Source organism: Setaria italica, chromosome II, assembly GCF_000263155.2.
Source record: "Setaria italica strain Yugu1 chromosome II, Setaria_italica_v2.0, whole genome shotgun sequence".
NCBI classification, from domain to species: Eukaryota; Viridiplantae; Streptophyta; class Magnoliopsida; order Poales; family Poaceae; genus Setaria; species Setaria italica.
In genome coordinates this window covers 30172564-30192756 of record NC_028451.1, presented here as the reverse complement: position 1 = coordinate 30192756, position 20193 = coordinate 30172564, and the positions used below count along the sequence as shown (strand labels likewise).

The following is a 20193-nucleotide window of genomic DNA, read 5'->3' as shown; positions in this document are numbered from 1 at the left end:
ATCGGCTTTACCAGCCAGATACAACAGCAGAACGGCGCGGCTTACAGTGACGACGTTCATGGGCCAACTCAGCAGAAAAGATAAAAGGACCAGTCAATCATGTAACAGGAGCTTAAACCTCCATCACTTGCTATGGATTTTACCCAAGAAAACCCTACCAAGCTCGAAAACAACATCATAAAAAGGGAATGTTGCCAAGCCCTCTCAAACCTGAAAAGAGCGCACCAATGGCTACAACTTGAGGGCAACAATCCGCCCAGCAAATCAACCACTCAAACTTGTGACACAATAAGCAACAGCAAAAAAAATGGCTACTCATGGACAACCCTAGAACTCGATTTCAATTACCCTAGAAATTACTAGGGCAGCAGCAATGTTTTTTTACAGCATACATCAGCCATTAATGAAAAACTGACTACTCATGGTACAACCTACAACATACCCACATTTTAACCCGCTGTACAGTAATCCTTACAAATGGCGGCAGCCTGACCACAATTCTTCAATCTGTTTCAACTCCCTTCAGGTTTTCTTATCAAGGGCTTGACTCTGATCTTTATCCGTGGTTTGGCTGCTGTCCGTGCAGTATCTACAGTCGTTTCCTTGCTTGATACTTGGGGTTCAGAGCTTCGCATTGGCGCTGGTTCAGCACTTTGCGATGGGGCTGGTTCAGCACTTCGCACTGGAGCTGCTGGTGGCCTTGCCAGCAAAACTTCCTGTGACCCTGAAGTTTTCACTGTTTTTCGCTGTTCAGAAGGAGTAGCTCCTCCTTCACCTTCCAGCAGCTTTCTGGCTGTCTCTTTCTCCATCCTTTTCTTCTCCTTCTTAAGTCGCTTTTTCTCCAGATACTCTGGATCATCTTTCTTATCTCGTTTTTCGTCACGTTTCCGCTTTTTATCTTTCTTGTCTTTTTTCTTCCTCTCTTTTGTTTCCAGTCCATTCACGGACTCTGGAGCTTGATTTCCATCATAGCTGGTGGAGACTACTTCAAGCTGACTACCAGGCTTGTCTACAACACCCAGAGGAATAATGGCAGGAGAGAACTGATCCTTAGGAAGAACATCCAGCCTCGAATCAGCAGTACACTGTAGTTCCTTGGAAAATTCATGCCTGTCCATTAGTTTAGCATTGCTAACGCTTGCTGACATCCTTGATTCACGGTCATGACAGGAGTTCTGCTCCTCAATGTTATGATTGCTTACATTTAATGGTTCAGTTGCTGCTCCAACCATTGGGGCGTCCACTGACATAGAACTACATGGACCCGCTTCATTTTCATTTCTTCCACCATGAGAATGGCCTCTGTGGTCAGCATCCGATGCTTTACTGGAAGATGCAGTAAGCTTAACCTTAATTTTGACAACGTTCCTTCTTTCACTGCAGTTAGATATATTATCAGCATCTTTACTGGGTCCAGAGGTAGGTAAGACCTCACGCACACTAGGAGTGCTAGTGGAAGGTTCTTGAGGTCTCGATGGTTGAGGAATTGAGGAATCAGCTTTAGTGTGCTGATCACTACATATGTCCTGGACCACCAGAGAGGGCGTGACAACCTTTGGAACACCAAATAATGATGGAGACCTAACAATGGAATACGTCAATATGAAAGCAAAATTAGAATAACAAATTCCACGAATGCATGCTTGATGACTAAATATCACATGTTTATGATATGGTGGGATTAATGAAACAGGGACATTCAGTCTGTTTAGTTTGGTAAAGTAGATCATAAAGTTGATACTACTGTTTTTTTTGGGTCATTCGCTATCTCCCAAGTAATGCATGTCTATTGAAGTGGCTGTCACTATCCTTCAAGGCAGGGTGGAGACATGGATGGTGCTGCAGTACAGGCCCAGCCAATGAAGTTACGGTACCGTGTTGCTAGGACCTTGCACGGAATTCTTGATAAAAAAAACTCGGCCAGTGGGGGAAAGACTGCCCCCACAGTATTACACTAAGAAGAGCTCAACCAGAGCCCAGCCGAGAAATGTATTTTCTCACTCCTGCTCTAGTTATTGCAGCATCAAAGGATGGCCACAAGAGGATTTCAGCTTTTGGAATGTATTTGCAAAACTAGAGTTTCCTCTAAATGTGTGTTGCAACCTAGTGAGACCAATTCATCATATTTGAACATGGTACAGGTAGATTTCTCTTGAAATGTACTTCCTCCGTTCTTAAATATATAACATTTAGGACAAGCTACTTATTTCAAAATGAACTAGCCAGCTTGTCCTAAACATCATATATTCGAGAACGGAGGTAGTAGTTCCATAATAAAATGCTTCTACAACAATTTTGTAATAAGTACTAGTAAAAGTTGTGTTTAGGGGACCATGTTGATGTCCAAAATGTCCCTTGTGATCAGAAGGTATATAGTACTTCCTCGTTCCAAATTGTAGGCCATTTTGGCATTTCTAGATTCATAGATTTTACTATATATCTAGACATAGTGTATATTTAGGTTCATAGCAAAAGCTATGAACATAGAAATGCCAAAACGACCAACAATTTGGGACAGAGGGAGTATCAGAGTATTTTTCATGTTGAATATAGTCACGTCAACTTATAAACAATTTTAGATATTGATGGCCAAAGTTCAAATGTTTGACTTTGTAAACCAGTAAGGAAGTATCGAATCATTTTGTTGTAAACCCGCCGAAACATTGATCCAGTTGTTTTGACCAGATCTCAGCTTCTGGTACTTGGATACACCAGCAGCATGAAGGTATTGTTGTCGTATTGATGGGAAAAAAAAATGCAAACACTTTTCTGGATCGCAGAATACCAAATTATACGCAAAGGTTAATCAACAGAACAAAATAATGAAAACATGTGCAATAACAAATTTTCTAACCTTCCAGCGGCAACTTGCAATATGCAGAACACATGATGACGAAGAAATATGTTGTTGTATGCCTTTGCGCCAGCAAGCAGGTGAAGAAGACCAATTAGAGTTGTCAAACTTATTTGATCATTACCGTGAGGAACAATACTTGCTTGACATAAACGCAAGACGTGAACAGCCAACTTTGTCGCCCCTGCAAGAATTCGGTGTCAAAAGAAATCAAAGCATACAAAATAAGCTTCAAAGTACTCCAGCAAGCCAACCTCGCAAAGACTTTTCTTCATCCACATATTTCAAGAACAATAAAAGAGCTGCATCAAGGCCTTTATGGTGTAACTCAAGATCAATAAGAACCCTGCTAGCTTCAATTCGAACTTTCCATGGTTTGTCCATATTGCGAAAGGGGGCAATTAGTTCACAAATGCGATCCTGCAATGATAAGTGAATGTGGCATGCAGTTATGCGCTATGAAAAGCATAGTTACTACTGGAGAAAATGTGGGAAACATAGATGGAAACTTTCTTACAAGGCATATGGAAGGTGACACCCTCCTTGCTATGCGTGCAAGGGTACGAATGCAGCTGACAGTCAAGACCCCATTGTAACCAGGCATAAAGCTGCACAAAGGTTTTCAGGCAAATTATTACAAACTTTCAGAACAGGACAAGATGTAAATAATAACGCTGGTGGGGTGAAGTTCCACAAACTTGTCAAATTGCAAGAGTCGATCAATTCGCTTGAGTAGAGAGGATAGGAACCCCATGCCCTGTGGAAAAGCTCAAGGTTATTTTGATACAGTCATCAGTACCTTGAATGAAATTTGACAACAGCACTAAAACAGCATCAGGCAACATTTCAAAGGCATGGGTGGTAAAAACCCCAACAATATCTGGTTTTATTTCATTTTCTGTAGCAAAAAAGCAGAAGTGTAAAACAACATTGTCTCTGCTTTGATTAGAAGCTGGTTAGGATGGGATCCACTTTTATCTGTTCGGAATTCGGATTGTCCTAATGTTGTGCAGACAAATCTCCAGTGTAAATTTCCACAAGATTGAATAAATAAAGCACTAGATTTATACCAGCACACAGGTATACAAAACAATTCAGTATGTCCTTTAGTATAGTTAACCAAACTCTATCTCGAACAGATTACCTTAATTCCATGAAAGTGAACAGATTTTCATAATTAGTCATCAAATTATTTTGTTCTCACCATGCATCCAATCAATCTTGCATGAACTGATTTGTGGAATGCATCTAAAAGTAAATATAAGCCATACTTTACTACATGATATGCATCTGTACAAACCTGCTGGCCTAATTCCAGTTCGCCTATTGCCTGGACCATTGCAGACAGCCAGTACACATCAGAGTAAATATTTCCGTTGTTATCATTGTACTGAAAATGGAGCACACAAAAATTTGCAAACATCTGAGAATTATGAAAGCAATATGAATATATACTCCCTCCGTTCCAAATTGCAGGTCGTTTTGGCTTTTCTAGGTTCATAGGTGTTTGTATGCATCTAAATAAAGTGTATGTCTAGATGCATATAAACATCTATGAACCTAGAAAAGGCAAAACAACCTACAATTTGAAACGGAGGGAGTACTAAATAATCATGAATGATGAACTACTCAATGATTTACGAAAAATGAAAGTTATATGGTTACTGGGTCATAGATAAAAGTTAAATAAAATGGAAACCAGAAAATTGCAGCAACCTTCAGGAGCTGAATAATGAACTCAATGGCTTCCTTTGGGCTATTCTTGTCTGATGATCTAACAAGAGCTACCGCATGGGGGATTGCCTAATAAAAGGAACATAAAAAAAACCATATATTTCATTAGTGCTTGTATGCTACAAACAACAATGGCTAAGACACAATAACTGAATACGATCAGCAGAAACCAAATTTAAATTGTTCAGCTATACTTTTGCAAACAATGAAATGCTCAAACATAAGGTTGAGGGAACCCCAAAAAGTATAGTTTCTATCAGATTTAGACATTCTCTTGTCGAACATTTCCATTTGCAGCAAAAAGAAAATAAAAGAAAAAAGTGAAGCCCCATGCACAAGGCACAGTTTTGAATTACTTCAAAAGGCAAATAAAGATCAAATGTTGCATCTCAATTGGACTTTCATACAATAGATTATATAAGGCCACTAGGCATTACATCAATCAAGGTAGGTAGACAAATAAATCGTATATTTGACCATATAGTTTGTATGAGTGAGATATGCACTCTTTATTTCATTTCAAGACAAACAATAACTACTGGGCTTATTATCTTAATTCTTCCATTTCTTATTGAGAATAATTAGAATGGAATGATATTGCACAGAAAAGGTAAATGGGTGAGATTCTGGAACATATATGCAAAAGACGTACAGTGTATACAGGTAATAATCTGGATATGTAAAGGATTAGTGGTTGCTTGCTGAGTAGACAAGAATAGAATAACCATTTTTTATTTTCTAATGACACACCATTCTATCACGGGTTATAGAAACGAATTCTAATATGTTCTACATTATTTTATCAAAATATGCATCTGACAAACTAATATAATAGTTTCGGATACATGAAACGTTGTAACAGTGCTCTACAGTGCATTATTTTGCCATGGATACTCACATAACAATTCCTACCTCAAAGCATTACCTCAAGAACAAAGTACTCCGGGATATCATGGAAGTCGTTCGGCCTATCAATAAAACAGAATGGTACTTAATTAACCTTAAGTGCAAAGAAAGAACAATGATACATAATAGCTATTGAGAAGGAAAAAAAAAGTTATGCACAGTGCAGATCTGGACCTGGGCATTCCAATATCTGCATCAAAACGGCGGCTTTTATAGAACTTAACCAGATGAAGCAACCCAGCTAAACCAGTTGCCTGAATGAAGCAAAATATTAAATTCATGTAAGATACTGGTGCAAAATCGATGCATCCAAACAAGATTTCCAGAAAAAACAGAAAGAACTGCCAAACATCCCATTTGCTATTGAGCAGTGTAAAACAAATGCATATATCACAACATGAAATGTATAAAGTAATATATGATAAGATGCTTCAGTACTGTCAATTAGTGGCTCATTTACATAACTGTTCACTACTGCCAATCTACATGGCTTGCAGGAGCAGCAAAAGAAGGTACAAAATGCAAGAGCAAGGAGAACTTCCTGGAACATTCTAGTTTCATTTTCATCGTTAATTTTATCTGAATACTTTCGTCTGCTTCTTTTTCTTTGATTGTCATCACATCATTAAGAACCTACTAGCAAAAATACATCAATTCTTGAAATGAAGAACTACACAGAAGCTACATCATTAAGAACCTACATATGCAGAAGCTACTTTGCTGGACAACTATGACATGTTGACATGAATCTTATAAAACCCATAAAGAGCCTAAATAACAGCCTTTTCATTCACAAATACAACAGCAGCAACAGTTGGGTAGGCCATTCATTCATAAAAGAATAATTCAATACAAGAAATAGTCAACTGCTAACAATGTGTAAACTTTTGGTCTTCAAATATCTCAAAATGGAATTATCTCTGAATCTGTAAAGCAATAATATATAACTGAGAGATAGTAGCAAACATTACAGAAGCATACCTCAGATGCTGTAACTGCTAATGCATATGCCGCTTCAATTCTAACTCTCCAGAAGGCCTGCATTTAACTAATCTGTTACATAACATTAAAGTATAAGATATCAAGAAGCACTTTTGGGAACTTGAAATACCTTTGTGTCATTTAGGAAATTATTGAGGGCATTAATCACAGCAGAAGAAAGCTGAGGTAATTTCTCCAGTACAGATATTGCCTGCGATTGTGATATAACATCCTTGTCTTTCTCCAATTGATTGATCTGCCAGATGGTTCAAAATTTGAAATAAAACAGGAGAGAAAAGAACATACATTTCTTGATCCTAACATCATATTCAATTGATCATTAATGTTATGTTCTATTCAAAACCTAGAATACTGATACAATGTATCATATTGAAAAGATTGAGGGACAAAGGAAATGCACAAGCTAGTTTACTTATCAAAATCTTATTTTGGAAACTTCCATCACCATTATGGACACTTATCCTAATCTAACGCCTACTTCACCAGATAATAAACACTTCTGTTCCTGAATCACCAAGGAAGCAAGATAACAGTAGACATGTCTGAAAATCTGAAAGATAGAAAGGCAGCCACGTCCTGGTAACACTTTAGAAGATGCGATATGTACCAGAGGCTGCACAAGTGATGCACTACAGCACTAACACTTATCTTGAAGTAGTCATGACTCATGAAACAAGCTTGAACGTCTAACTACCTTCAGGAAATAGGTATAAAGGATTCAGAGTCTCAAAGGAAAGAGTCTGACAGCCTGACTTAGTGAATCTCCTAGATACCTAGAAAACTACAACAGTACTAGCACATCTCATAGCTGAATCTTCATTATTAAGTGCTGACACGATGAATTTGGGAAATATGTAGATTAGAAGAGAGGGGAGGCCTCCTCTCATGTTAAACATCTTAAATTACCAACCATAGAAATTTTTCAGCATCTACTTACTCCATGTGTCCAATATCATCAATAATAATCAATTTCAAATAGACGAAATACAGGAGTCCCCTTTTATCAATAAATAATAAGCTTATATGGTAATACGCACCCACATCTGAACAGGTTGGTGAAAATGGATCTCAGCGAGATATTCCATCTCTGGGTCTACTCTAATCCATAGTAAAGGTGAATCCACGCTGCATACGTCAGCTATGCAAGTGAGATATCAAAAAAATGGGGAAATGAGTAAATAATAGATGAAAAGGCAGATTTGTGGAAATAGACCTTGTGCGGTTTTCTTGAGTAGGGACATCTATGTTGTCATCAGAACCATCAAATTTGGTGCTTTTTTTCGATTTCCAAACGCGCTTCGCTGCTAGTTTGGAATGACACTGTATTTCCACCACCTGCAAAGCTTCACCAGCCATTGGCAGAACTGGATGATCGTAAGCCCCATCAGTTTCATGAACCCGTACACTCATCATTCCTGGCCATCCAGCATCACCTTCTCGAGTGTCACCGTTGGTATGACTATCAGAATCAGGTGTAGCTTTTGCAGTGCAACCCCTTGAAACGGCTAATTCAATCATATTCCGTTTTTTACTATATGAGATTCCCAATCTTCCAAGAAGAATGATACGGAGTTAAGTACAAGGAGATAATGAATAAAAGAATGTTGAAAGTGGCTACATGCAAGCAACAAATAAGTTCATTCACCTCATAACTGGACATCCACAAGATTCAACCCATCGTGGAAAAAATTCTTTAAGGAATGGGCGTTCGAGGTTGCCAACCTTATTTGCAAGGTGTCTGAACTGAATTAAGAGGAAGTAAAACAATAAATTCAAGTCTCTGGAGTTCAATTTTGCTGCTAAATATTACAGGTGTCTATTTGTCAACAACATTAGTGCAGAAATCTATATTACATGCTAAATCCATAGAATCAATTAATATACAGTGTGCAGAAACATCCCACATTACAATGTAATGCCATCATAAGTAAGACCACACACTGTGGGCCCAGGAAGCAGATTAATGATGTCATGAGTAAAACCATATGCTGCTACTGTGCTAGTCCTCAGTCGTAGTACCAGCCCAAAAATGATGTCACAAGTAAAACCATATGCTGCTACTGTGCTAGTCCTCAGTCGTAGCACCAGCCCAAAAATGTAAGTTCTTGCTTCGATTGCAAGTGGAACTTTTTTAGCGCTAAAAACTTTTAGAGAATATAGGCCCTACAACTCTGGGGCACATTCATTTTATTTCATCCTATTCTACCCTTGCTAAATTGATGTCCATATATATATTCCCATCAACAAGTGAGGCTACCTTGGTTAAGGGATGGAAAGATATGTAGATAGATGCTATGGAATTGACCAAAATAACATTATAGAGCCAGCCAACTGCCAACTTGTTATACCTCTTTCGTACTAAGTGTTCTCGAGGCACGATTTGGAGCCACTATCACCTGCAAAATCTGAAATTGGGAACGATATCAGTCTATAGGAAGCTATCTATATTCTAACTAGAAACGATAAAGGATTAGTATCAGAAACTCAGTAATTCCTATCATGAATAGTCATGTACTTCTCAGTATCAATTCAGTTACTTAGTCAAAAGTGCTCAAATTATGTAAATAAAGATTAACAGTAGTAAATCAAAGATGCAAATACCTTCCGAAAGGAGTCTGGCCCCATCTGCTTCTCCAACATTTGAAGTACAGCTACCTGTTCAAAATTCAGAAAATAAAATGAATTGAGCGAACAATGCATGTAAGCGAATTCCAGAGTTCAAATGCTCAAAACTTACTGCCTTCAACAAACGAACTTTCCCATATGAACCAATCGTTTGAGTTCCGTATAGATCACTTGAAGCAGCAGGAGAGCTCAAAGCAGTTGCACCACTAACATCAGACTCACATACATTGCAGTTAGCCTGTTACAAATCCAAAACTAGATGTTAATAAAGATATTCAACAATCATGTTAGTTGAACGAAGATATACATGCATGGCTGAAGGAACAATTGCAACAGCAAAGCCATTAATTCATTCTGAATAAATGTATGAATGTTTTTCCCCATCCAACCAATGTGCATTTGGAGAGCAGGCACGGAAACCTACTTCAAGAACTGAAGGTCCAATTTCTACTTTAACTATCACAGATTATAGTAACAAGATAAATTACCATACAAGGATAGGTTAAAAAATTAACTATGTGCTGAACGGCATACCACAATTCTGATAACAATGACATCACAGAGACCAATAGCTTTGTAGCAACTTTTTCGTTATTAACATATACGGTGTTAGTATACTCCAAGTCCAGTCTTCCTTTGTAGGAAAATAATTGCAGGGAAAATGAGACATCTCTATTCAACTATTAATAATTTTCAGGTTTTTGACTAAACAAAAGTACAAACAATTCTGAATACATTCCTAATACATATGATAAATATATAGGATCTATTGCACAAGACGAAATTGGGTACCTATTTCTTATTTACAATGCCACCTAGCTGCTCCTAAGTTGGTCGAGTTTTTTATAAACATTAAAGGTTCCCATTGAATTAGGTCTGAAACACAATTACGAATAATATAAAAATCTATGCGATCTCACTGAACCACGTTCTGAATTTCATTCCATAATAACAAAATGCATCATATGTGTTTTTCGTAAGAAGACAAACCTTGAAACGCCTATACCGTGCCTCATTACTCCCAAGGAAACGCTTGATAAATAATTCAGCAAGAAAACCAGCCAAACCATCCAACAGCCATTCTGCTCCAGCAGGAAATTATTTGTCAGCAATGTTTTACCTATGTACTCCCTCCGTCCCAAATTACTATTCATTTGAGCTTTTCTAGATACACCTTTTGATATGCACCTAGATATATACTTATGTCTAGATACATAGCAAAAGTGATGCATCTAGAAAAGTCAAAACGAATAGTAATTTGAGACGGAGGAAGTAGCAAGTAATAGCTACATAAATTAACAGGTAGAGATGAATTACCATCATTGGGCTCCTCTGCACTTGTGTATATTCCAAACCATTGCCTTGCAAGGGCATAAGCTAGTTTGATTCTTGTGCCAATTATCTGAACTATTTTCCAAGTTAGTCACGACAGTGAAAGTTTATATATCAGCAAGATATGTTAATTGAAATATTCGAAAAGAATACCACAAAATGCTGAACATAAGTAAAACTTAACATGGACATGTCCACACTGGAATGCAGGTTTAAAAGCATTACCAAGAGTCACCAATTAAGGGGATAAAAGAGTAACAAGGTATTAGCCCTAGTAAGAAAAAGTAATAGTAACAGTGGGTTATAGTTCAAGCACATGGATTGCAGATTTCCCCACACTACTATCCAAGGACGACAGGTTCACAAAGCACTATACAGCAAAAATAATATAACTCATAATTTTTCATAAACATATTTACTGCCAGCTGCTGGAGAGGTGCCAAGCTAATTGATCAAATTAACAAGCATGAAGTGTTGTACAAGAAAGTACACAACATGCGTGCGGTTGAAATAAAAAATACTGATGGAACAAGAGCTTCCACTACTCACAGAAGTTATGCATTATTGCATTGCTTACTGATGTTACGTGCTCTTACTAACAAGAGGGAAAGGAAAAAAACTAACGAGGAAATTAGCGAAATCAAGAATTACTAAATTGATAAGCATGCTCTAATAATGAACGCATACACATTCACATCTCGTGCGTCGAATTGTTGGCCAACCTGAGATGGAACGAGAGACGCACCTGATCTATAACCTTCTCGTCGTGCAAGATATCTGAACTGAATATGCATGTGGAGGCACCTAAGCTTGTTGGTAATACTGTCATTTCAGGTGGAAGAAAAATCTGCTTGTACAAACCCAAGGGGAATGATGCAGCAAGATAGTCTTCATAACAGCTGCCAAAATGATAACAGCAGAAATACTATCACCAAAGTGCAAAATCAGTAAAAAAAAAGGAGCTTTTTAAGATACTAGTAAAAGCAACACTGAGCCAAGCATTTTTGTTTGTTGAGATACTAGTAAAATCAACACCTGTATGCATCGTGGAAAAATGCGATTGTGTTCTGAAGCTTTGACAAAGCAGGGGATAAACAGATGTGTGAGACACTTATGTCATTCCTGTCAGGGAGAACTTCAAGTGGCCCAACAACCAAGGATATCCACTGTGCACTAACAGGAGTGTTCAATTTATACACATAAGTTTTTTTTGAAGGATCTTCCTTGCTTAAGACCTGCATGATGTAGCATAAGCAGAACATGGATAAGAAAGACCTAAGATCATGAAACAGTACAAAAAAGAGATCATCATGAAACAGTCACAAAGAAACATTTGCTAACAAACTGTAATAGCAAGTTTACTAGAAACTAAAAGACATTCCTTTTCATTTTACATAAGTTAGTTCTTGTTATAAAATGGGGAACTTAATGAGTACTTTGCCTCTAGACCCCCATTGTCAATCAAGATTGAATGCATACCTGGTAAAGTAAGTCACCGTTGCTGACAGCGATTAAATCCGTGCTAACTGTAAACTCTAGGTCAAATCTGGGTATTATAATATAAAAATAATTATTCGCATGCGAAAGAAAGTATAATTTCAAGACTTGCAAGCAGGGAAGAAATAAATTTAACTTACGGACAGCGTTGTGTGGTGCTATCAATGCAAGGAAACCAACAATGTGCCCGTCTTATCTGACTACTGCTATGCAGAACATTGCCGACGAAGTGAATGCCAGTTTCAGCCTTCTCCAAAATATAATCTATGTGAACCAGTTTTATGTTCTTCACCTACAATTTATTGCAATGAGGTATCATGTCTCCACAAATCCATATGTAAATAGCTGCTAACTAGTGTTTATTAATGAAAACTTCATCCTACCTTTTCATTTTCAGTTTCAATTCCATTTTCTTTGACCTTCTCACTTCCATTTCCATTTCCATTTTCCCTTTCCTTTTGCTCTTCCACTGCAGAACCATTGCAGCCATTAACAGTTTGATCATCAGAAGTTTGAACAGGTTTCCCACCATGTTCTTCAAGCATTCTACTATTTTCTTCATGCCTTTCACTGTTTTCTTCTACCTGCTGCTCAGTGATCGACTTGACCGATCTCTCATATGACACAATAAGATTTGGTACAGATTCTCGATTTAGAGCCAAAGTATATGTTGAGCATGCAGCATCAGCAGCAGTCTTCAAACATGATATTGAAGACCAATTTGGTTGATCACCTTCATTTTTCCAATGAGGGGAATAGTCAAACTCAACAGTTTCACCATCCACCAGAATGCTCCTGATTGTCATATTATCAGCATGTAGAGCAAATGTGTCGTTATCGGCTAGAAGAACTTTTATCTCGGTGTACCTTAATGCATAGACCAAAAACATGTTCTGTCAGCTTCCCACAAAGTCATATTGTCAGCATGTACAGCAAAGTTCATCTAGACTGGTCTCCAATAATTATTTGATCTAAGCCTTAAACTTGGTTCTAATACAATTTAAAATATACATCAAATGAAATGCAGGTGGTACATGTACATAACTTGGTTTTAATACAGGTGGAATTCGCCGAAAGAACAAGATGCTAGTGTGCTGTTATATTCCAAGTCAGATTGTGCAGTTATTACCTAATCTAGCATTAATCAGTTAATAAATTCATCTGCAACAGGCTGGGAGGATAATCACAAAGTACAGCAACTTGCTAATGGTGTCAAGCCAGACAGCCATACTAACTCTGGTAGTTATAAAAGGCTGCAGGTTCACTTTCAATGTGAACAAAATCTAGATTCCCCAGCTCATTTACTAAGCCCACATTCAATGATATTTTCTCAACAAGAATTACAAGGAATTTTATGCATTTTTCCTGACAAATAACCAAGATTGAACATGTTTTTTTTCTAATTTTCAATACAGTAGCTTAGAGACCATGATACCCTGTACTTAGATTGCTCAAATCGAGTTTCAAACAGGAAACTTAAAGATATCTCCCGTGAACATATTGAACCATGTTAACACATTTTATATTTATATGAAAACAAAGCACTACAACTTCAGAAGATCTAGCTTTTAAGAAAGGACCTGATTTCACAGGTATATATAGCGGACTACATTGGTTACCAAATGCAGCACAGCAGCAAATGACCAATTGCATTCACTCAACTTTGACAGCAATAACTTAAGCTGTGGTTTACGCATAGCAGCTCATGGTTTTACAGGACAATGAAGATAAATCATAGTTCAGATGATGATAAATTGGCACTTTCAGCACGGTGTTCTAATAATTAGCACCCTCCACTATATGAATCTAGTAAGCATGAGGTAAGGAAATCAATTGCTAAGAAAGAACTGTCGTACCATGAAGCAATCATAGCACACATAGCTCTATCAGCTAAACCAAACTTTTCAAAAATTAAGGCCTCGCAGGTAACTAAAGGCCTGCACGCTGGTAGCAGTACTAATTATTTTACAGTAAACAAAATTATTTCGTGAATGAATGGACAGAATTTTGACATTAGTTACAATTGCCGCTAAAATGAGCAACAACGCACAAGTAGAATAGCAAAGTCGAATATATCATTAAGCAATCACATTGCACAGTTCACTACTCAGGCAGCTGCATCAACTTCAAATAATACCCAGCAATCACATTGCACTATCAAATCTGACAACTCTGATTTTTGAAACCGGACAAATGGAACCATCTCTCTTACAAACCAACCAAAGCATTTTAACTCCAGTACAAGCCCAAACGGTAGCAACATCTGCGCCCTCCTCCACCGCGAACTCCAAACCCTAATCCTCGCGTCTCAATCCGTCCCCAGCTAAGCAACCCCGAGGAGCAGCTAAACCCGCACAAAAGGTCAGGGCACGCGCACCAGGGGAGAGGATCGCAGCTATTTCGGCACATTTAAAGCTGCGGCGCGGCTCACCCGTAGATCAGCTGGTTCTCCATGTCGATGGAGACGCAGAGCTTCTGGTGGAGCACGGTGGCGCCTCCGCCTGCACCGCCACCATCACCCTTCTGCTTCCTCGCCTTTGCCATCCCCGAAGCTCCTCCTCCTGCTGCGCTAGGGTTTGGAAGCTTCTAGAAGGGGGTTGTTGGTCGGAGACCCGTGGGGCTCAGTGAGGCGGAGGTGGCGTCGAGGTACGCCACGTCATCCCGCGGCTGGGCTCTAAGACGCTAGAGGAGGAGCGGGGGAGTTCTTATAGGCCGGGTGGGCGAGCTCTCGCCGGCGCTCGAGCCCGTCGCGGCTCAGATCTTTCGCCGCCCCGGCGAAGGGGGTCTGCGTGGACCCGGTGCACGGGGTCGCGGTGGGGACGGGAGCCTCGGGGCGCGTGAATGACTGACTGGGCGGGGCTGTATCTTTGTGGTCTATGGACTGGGTTTATGTAGCTACCTTTTCCTTTGTCCTACAGTACATTTCTTTGGATAAGGCTTTCCAGCCCAGTAAACGATTGGTTATATGGGCTTATAAACTGGCCATAGCCAGCCCTTAGCCGAACGGGCTAATGGGCTGTTAGATGACATGGGCTTTCCAATGAGAGAAAAATTAGGGAAAAAGTCTATTCCACGACCCTCAACTATCGGCGTCTCCGAGTTTTAACCCTCATCCCCAAAACCTATGGGTTTTTGTAACACCTGCCATTTTAGTCATTAAAGTGACTTTGAAGAATTGGAAGCAATTCGAGAAGAAAAGAAAAAGAAATTGGCCGAAAATCAAATTCGGGTCGAATTTGGCCGAAATTCGAATTTTGAATTTGAAATTCAGAAAAATTCAGTAAAAATATGGAATAGAAGTGTAAGAGTAATTAAAACTTGAGGATCAAGAATTTGAAACAGAAATGGTCCTAAATATCTCAAAGGAATTAAAGAAAGAAAATGGAAAACTGAACTTACTGTTCATCGTCCGAAAACAGAAATTCAGAAAAACAGCAGCAGAGTCCATTTTGGAAATTCATTTCTGCTGAATCCTTCAAATAAGTGGATCCAAATAACTATACCATGTTAAAGTATGGACTTTGGACTACTAGAATTGGGTGTTGTTGGCCAAGAACAGTGAAGGGAACGAATTCAAATCCAAGCTCAAAGTCAGCACATTATCACAAGTGACTATCTTACTGAAAACGACTAAGTCTGAAATAGCAGTGTGTGGCCAACTTTGAAATGGATTTCAGAGCAATGTAGGTCAAGAGGAGTAGGTGTTCTTGAGCAAAATGGAAACCTTGGAGATGGTAGAACACGAATGGGAAGGAGTTGGACTGAAAAAGGAAGATTTGGATCACTAAACTCAATCACAAAGTGAAGTAAGTGACACTGTCAGTTCACTGACGAAACTGAATGGGAAAGCAAAAGGATTCAGTTATATGCCAAAGAAAAATTCGAATTTGAAGGCTTTTGGATGTTTATCTTGGGCAAAGGTTTATATATGAACTGAAAAGCTCAAGATTATCTACAACTTCGGTTAAGACACTTGGGGACCGTCGGATTGGAAATCGACCGCAATTTAGCTCTAAAGTCACGGGCGCCAGAGGTAAGAAAGAGGAGCGATGACAGAGCGAGCTTGACGTGTCGCCGCCGCCGCTCTCGGTCACTCGCCAGCGCAATGGCTAAGCCACCTCCTCACCACGCAAGCCTACGAGTAGGCCACGGTGTCGCCCATGCGTGCGGTAAGCCGTTCATATAATTACCGCTCCCGCGCCGCCGTTTTACCACCGCTTTTTCTTACCGCCGCTGCCTTCTCTGTCAAACACCGCCGCCAGGTAAAATTCCGCCACCACACCGCAGCTCCCATCGATTCCTTCCGTCCACACCTCCGCCCACACCCCACCAGCAACCCTAGCAACTTGTTGCCCAGCTTCTTCGCCGGCACGCCTTATACCGCCGCCGTTTCTGTCCGCCGTCGCCGCGCCTTCCGCTCACGGTGAGCACCCCCTTGCGCTGGTTCACTTCCTTCTTGAGTAGTCTTAGGCAGGTCCTTAGGATGCTAGGATGGTGTAGCCGTAGTCGTAAGAGTAGTCCGTGCCGTTATCGTGCGTAGCTGCGACCGGCCGTAGGTGCCGCCGCCCGTCGCCGTGGAGGGAATGGCTCCGGCCATCTCCCGAAGAGCTGTTGCCGCGTACGGGTGCGTGAAGGCACGGAGGTGCTGTCCTGACCTAGCTCCGCCGCCGGTAGGACGCCGGCCGGCGAGTCGCGCCGCCCCCTGTCGCGCGCGCGCGTTTTGGCGGGAGGAGGAAGAAGCGCCTGGAGCCTTGGGCCCGCGCGTCAGTGGGAAAGGTTAAGAGGAGAAGAAGGCCGGGGGCGCGGGCGTCTGATTGGGCCGGCACTCCAGAGGCCCAGGGAAGCCAGCAGGCCACGCTCGCGGGGAAGTGAAGGAAAAAGAAAAAGGGTCGTTGGGCCGGTGTCGGACCGGGAAGAGGATAAGAAAAAGAAAACGGCCCAAAGGGGCCCGTTAGGGGGAGAAAAAGGCCGACGGGTAAAAAGGAATAGGAGGAGGAGTGGGTCCGCGCCGTGGGCCCAGCGCGCGTGAGAGAGGGTAGAGTCGAGCCGCGTGAGAAAAGTTGCCCGGGGGTGTTTTCGGGAAAATTTAGATTTCCTTTAGAAAGTAATTAGTTTAAATCCGAATTTCACCATTTAAATCACAGAAATTTCTAGAAGTGTCCAAAATTAGTGAAACCAATTTTGTTAGGCTTGTTTTATTTTCCTTTATGCATTAAAATTTTTACACCCTAGAAAAATAATAAAAATTTGGATATTTATTTAATGCCTTTCTTTTAAGGTAATTAAATAAATACTTAATCTTATAAAATGTATAAAATATGGAATAACATTTTCTTAATCACAAATTATTCTTAACCCATAGGAAATGAGGTTTTCAACTTAGAAAATAATTATAACCTTTGCTAAAAATAAAAGAAAGGCCTTAAGTAAGGATTAGGTAAGAAAATAAAAAAATTGTGGGTTAATCTTTTGGGGTTTTTTTGTGTTGACTTGCAACTTTATCATGATAGATTGTATAGTCCTTGTTGGCTTGCAACTTTATCATGAAGGAAAGTTGTATAGTCTTTTATTCAAAATTTTGCATTCCTAACCCCTGCATGTATTGTGCTATAGATCCCGAAGCACCAGAAGGAGATTATTTGGAATTTTCAGAAGGATCTTCGGAGTTCGAAGAAGTCTTTGAATTAGTCCCCTGCGAAGTCAACCCGTCAGACAACACTAACTTTTTAAGCGAACAAGGCAAGCCCCGGTGCATTTATACCTATCTATTTTGGAGTTATTATTTCATGTGTCCAATTATCGGTTATTTGCTATATGTATGCACTAAGTCTAGGAGTTGCTTGAAACCTATTCTTGTGTATGATCATGCCTTGCTTTAAGGACATCTTTGCCACTTGTTCAACCCTTGAGTAGATAACCCAAGTCTAGAATTGCTTAGTTGCTTACATACTTGGTTTACCAACCTTAAGGAAAACTTTTGAGTCATACATGTTGCTTATGAAAAGATAACTTGGATATTGAGAAGCGGACATAAGCTAGAGATGTAGTTCTGTCTGCTAGATTAATTTGGTTAAGGCCTGATTCGTTGTCTTAACCTTTGATCAAGTGATAAGCATTTGATCACTTACTGGGTATGGGACCAGTAAAGCCCAGTAGGTTAGTAAACTCTATGATCGGGAATACTTCGTACCCGCGCTTGACGTGCTGGAGATTGGCAGGGGCGTAGCCTGAAACTCACATGGTGATCGGGCCAGACGTGGGGTCCCATGTGGGGGTGCGTCCCTGGGTCCGGGTAGTCTTATTCCCAATCATAGATTTTGCTAATCAAAAGGTCGTTATGTACGACCTGGACAGTCGTATAAAACTGGTGATCAGAGTACTCTCCTGCAGGATGTAAATGGATCCGGATCGCCGCAATTCTCGGTTATGAATGCACTTGATCACTGTTGAGGATCGTAGTATAAATTCATGAATAATATATCTTTCTGATAATGTTTGATGTCTGACTTAATATCTATTATTGCTTTTACTTTCTGCTCATCATTTAGAATGGTTAGGTAATAACTTAACCCAAATAAAAGATAAAACTAAGGTATCACTTGTAGTAAGCTTTTCGGCAAAAGTTGTATCAACGAAGTACACCAAAAGCTATCATATACATCCAAAGAAAGCTATTATATTGGTTAGTCGGGTAAGACTTGCTGAGTACCCCGTACTCAGGGTTATCCCTTGTGGTTATCTTTCAGAAGCTCCGCAGGAGTCCACAGAGGAGGAAGCCCCGAAGCCCTAGGGTATTGTTATGAGTCTCACAATACCCTTAAGAAGTTTTTAAATGCTCATCTCCTCCTGAACTGTTTATGTTTTAAATCTTAGAACTCTGTCTAACACTGCACTGTTAAGTTTGCTTCAATCCATGTTCTGTAATAATTCGTACCTTTTATATGTATGTAAAAATGTAATATTTGTTGATGTTATCCTATCGCGGATACTATCCTGATGTATGGCTATGAAATACAACGTGGATCTTTCGAGGGGTCCTAGGGACACTCGACAGACGACCGGATTTATACTGTTATAAATGCGTTTCGAGTAATTGCTGCGTCGGCAGCAATTAGGCGCATTTAAACCAGTTTAAATTGGACGGTTCCGCCACAGTTTTAACCCTCATCCCCAAAACCAGATGTTTGGGAACCACCAACTATTTAAACCGTCTGTTTAACCCTCTCTCGGTGGTTTTGTGGGCTGTTGTCGCAGACGTGGCGCCACGTCAGCTTATCCAACGTGGAGTCGGATCCGAGTCAGCGAGTAGATATAAGCTGACCATCAGAAACCCTAGACCCCTCGCTCCTCTCTCCTCCATTCCTTCCTCTTCCCCGACAGGTTCCTCTTCTCCTGTTCCTGTGCAAAACCCTAGACATTTATGGCGAGCTCGAGCACGTCGAGGGGTACTTGGAGTGGCGAGTAGGGACTCGGAGGTCTCCTATTCCGAATCGAATTGGTCCCCTCACCTACGAACCACGCATCTTTTGCCATTGTGGAGAGAAGGCGGTGCTGTGGATCCCATGGAGTCATGAGCACATAGGGGGTCGCTACCTGAAGTGCTTCCATGCTTGGGTGAATGAAATTTGTGTGTTTGGTGCTTGGGATTTGTTGATTCGCCATTGGATTTGTGCAATGGGGCTTGATTTCCTGTTGGTTTTTGAAAAGCAGGAGGTGGGTTGTGATCTGAAGCGTGAAAGGGCGCAGTTGAGGAGTGCTCTTGCCGATGCAGTAATGAAGTTTGACCAGCAGAAAAAGGAGACTGCAGATGCCGTAATGAAGCTTGAGCAGAGCAACAGGAAGGCATCTGCTACTCAAGTTCAGAAGGAAACTGAGCAAGTTCAGAAGCTAGAGAAGGGGAGGCGTCTGCTAGTTGGTCTATCTGTGGTCGTGGCTATAGCTGTGTTTTTCATGCATTTAGGCTAGTCTGCTTAAGTATTGTGGCAATGTGTTATGGTTAGTGAACTGTATCAAGCAGTATCTATGTATGTGTGACCATGTTATCCTATGAATTTGTAGCGAACAATGTCATGTGTTGATATGTATCTATGATATGTATGTGGTGGTAGAAAATATCATTTTCTACAAGTCTATTTGTTTAGAGAACACACAGAAGCAGTCATGTAGTAATAGGTTCATAAGATTCAATACATAGTAAACATAACAAAGGTTCAACACAACTTAACATGCCATTAGTATCTGGC

The 20193-nt window shown here is 40.2% G+C and overlaps 1 protein-coding gene across 1 annotated transcript; it reads right to left on the bottom strand.

Moving 5' to 3' along the window:
- Positions 1-308: 308 nt before the first annotated feature.
- LOC101767263 (transcription initiation factor TFIID subunit 2) lies at positions 309-14715 on the bottom strand. Its single transcript, XM_004956728.3, has 25 exons — positions 14382-14715; positions 12334-12817; positions 12091-12242; positions 11933-11999; positions 11489-11688; positions 11199-11352; positions 10439-10523; positions 10112-10203; positions 9234-9359; positions 9098-9151; positions 8845-8901; positions 8142-8239; positions 7710-8045; positions 7534-7621; positions 6606-6731; positions 6476-6532; positions 5669-5748; positions 5514-5556; positions 4571-4657; positions 4155-4244; positions 3553-3611; positions 3372-3462; positions 3109-3274; positions 2855-3038; positions 309-1581 (listed from the first exon to the last, which is right to left on the bottom strand). The coding sequence occupies exons 1-25, from the start codon at positions 14492-14494 to the stop codon at positions 513-515; spliced, it is 4158 nt and encodes a 1385-aa protein (XP_004956785.1). The 5' UTR covers positions 14495-14715; the 3' UTR covers positions 309-512.
- Between the last annotated feature and the right edge of the window lie 5478 nt (positions 14716-20193).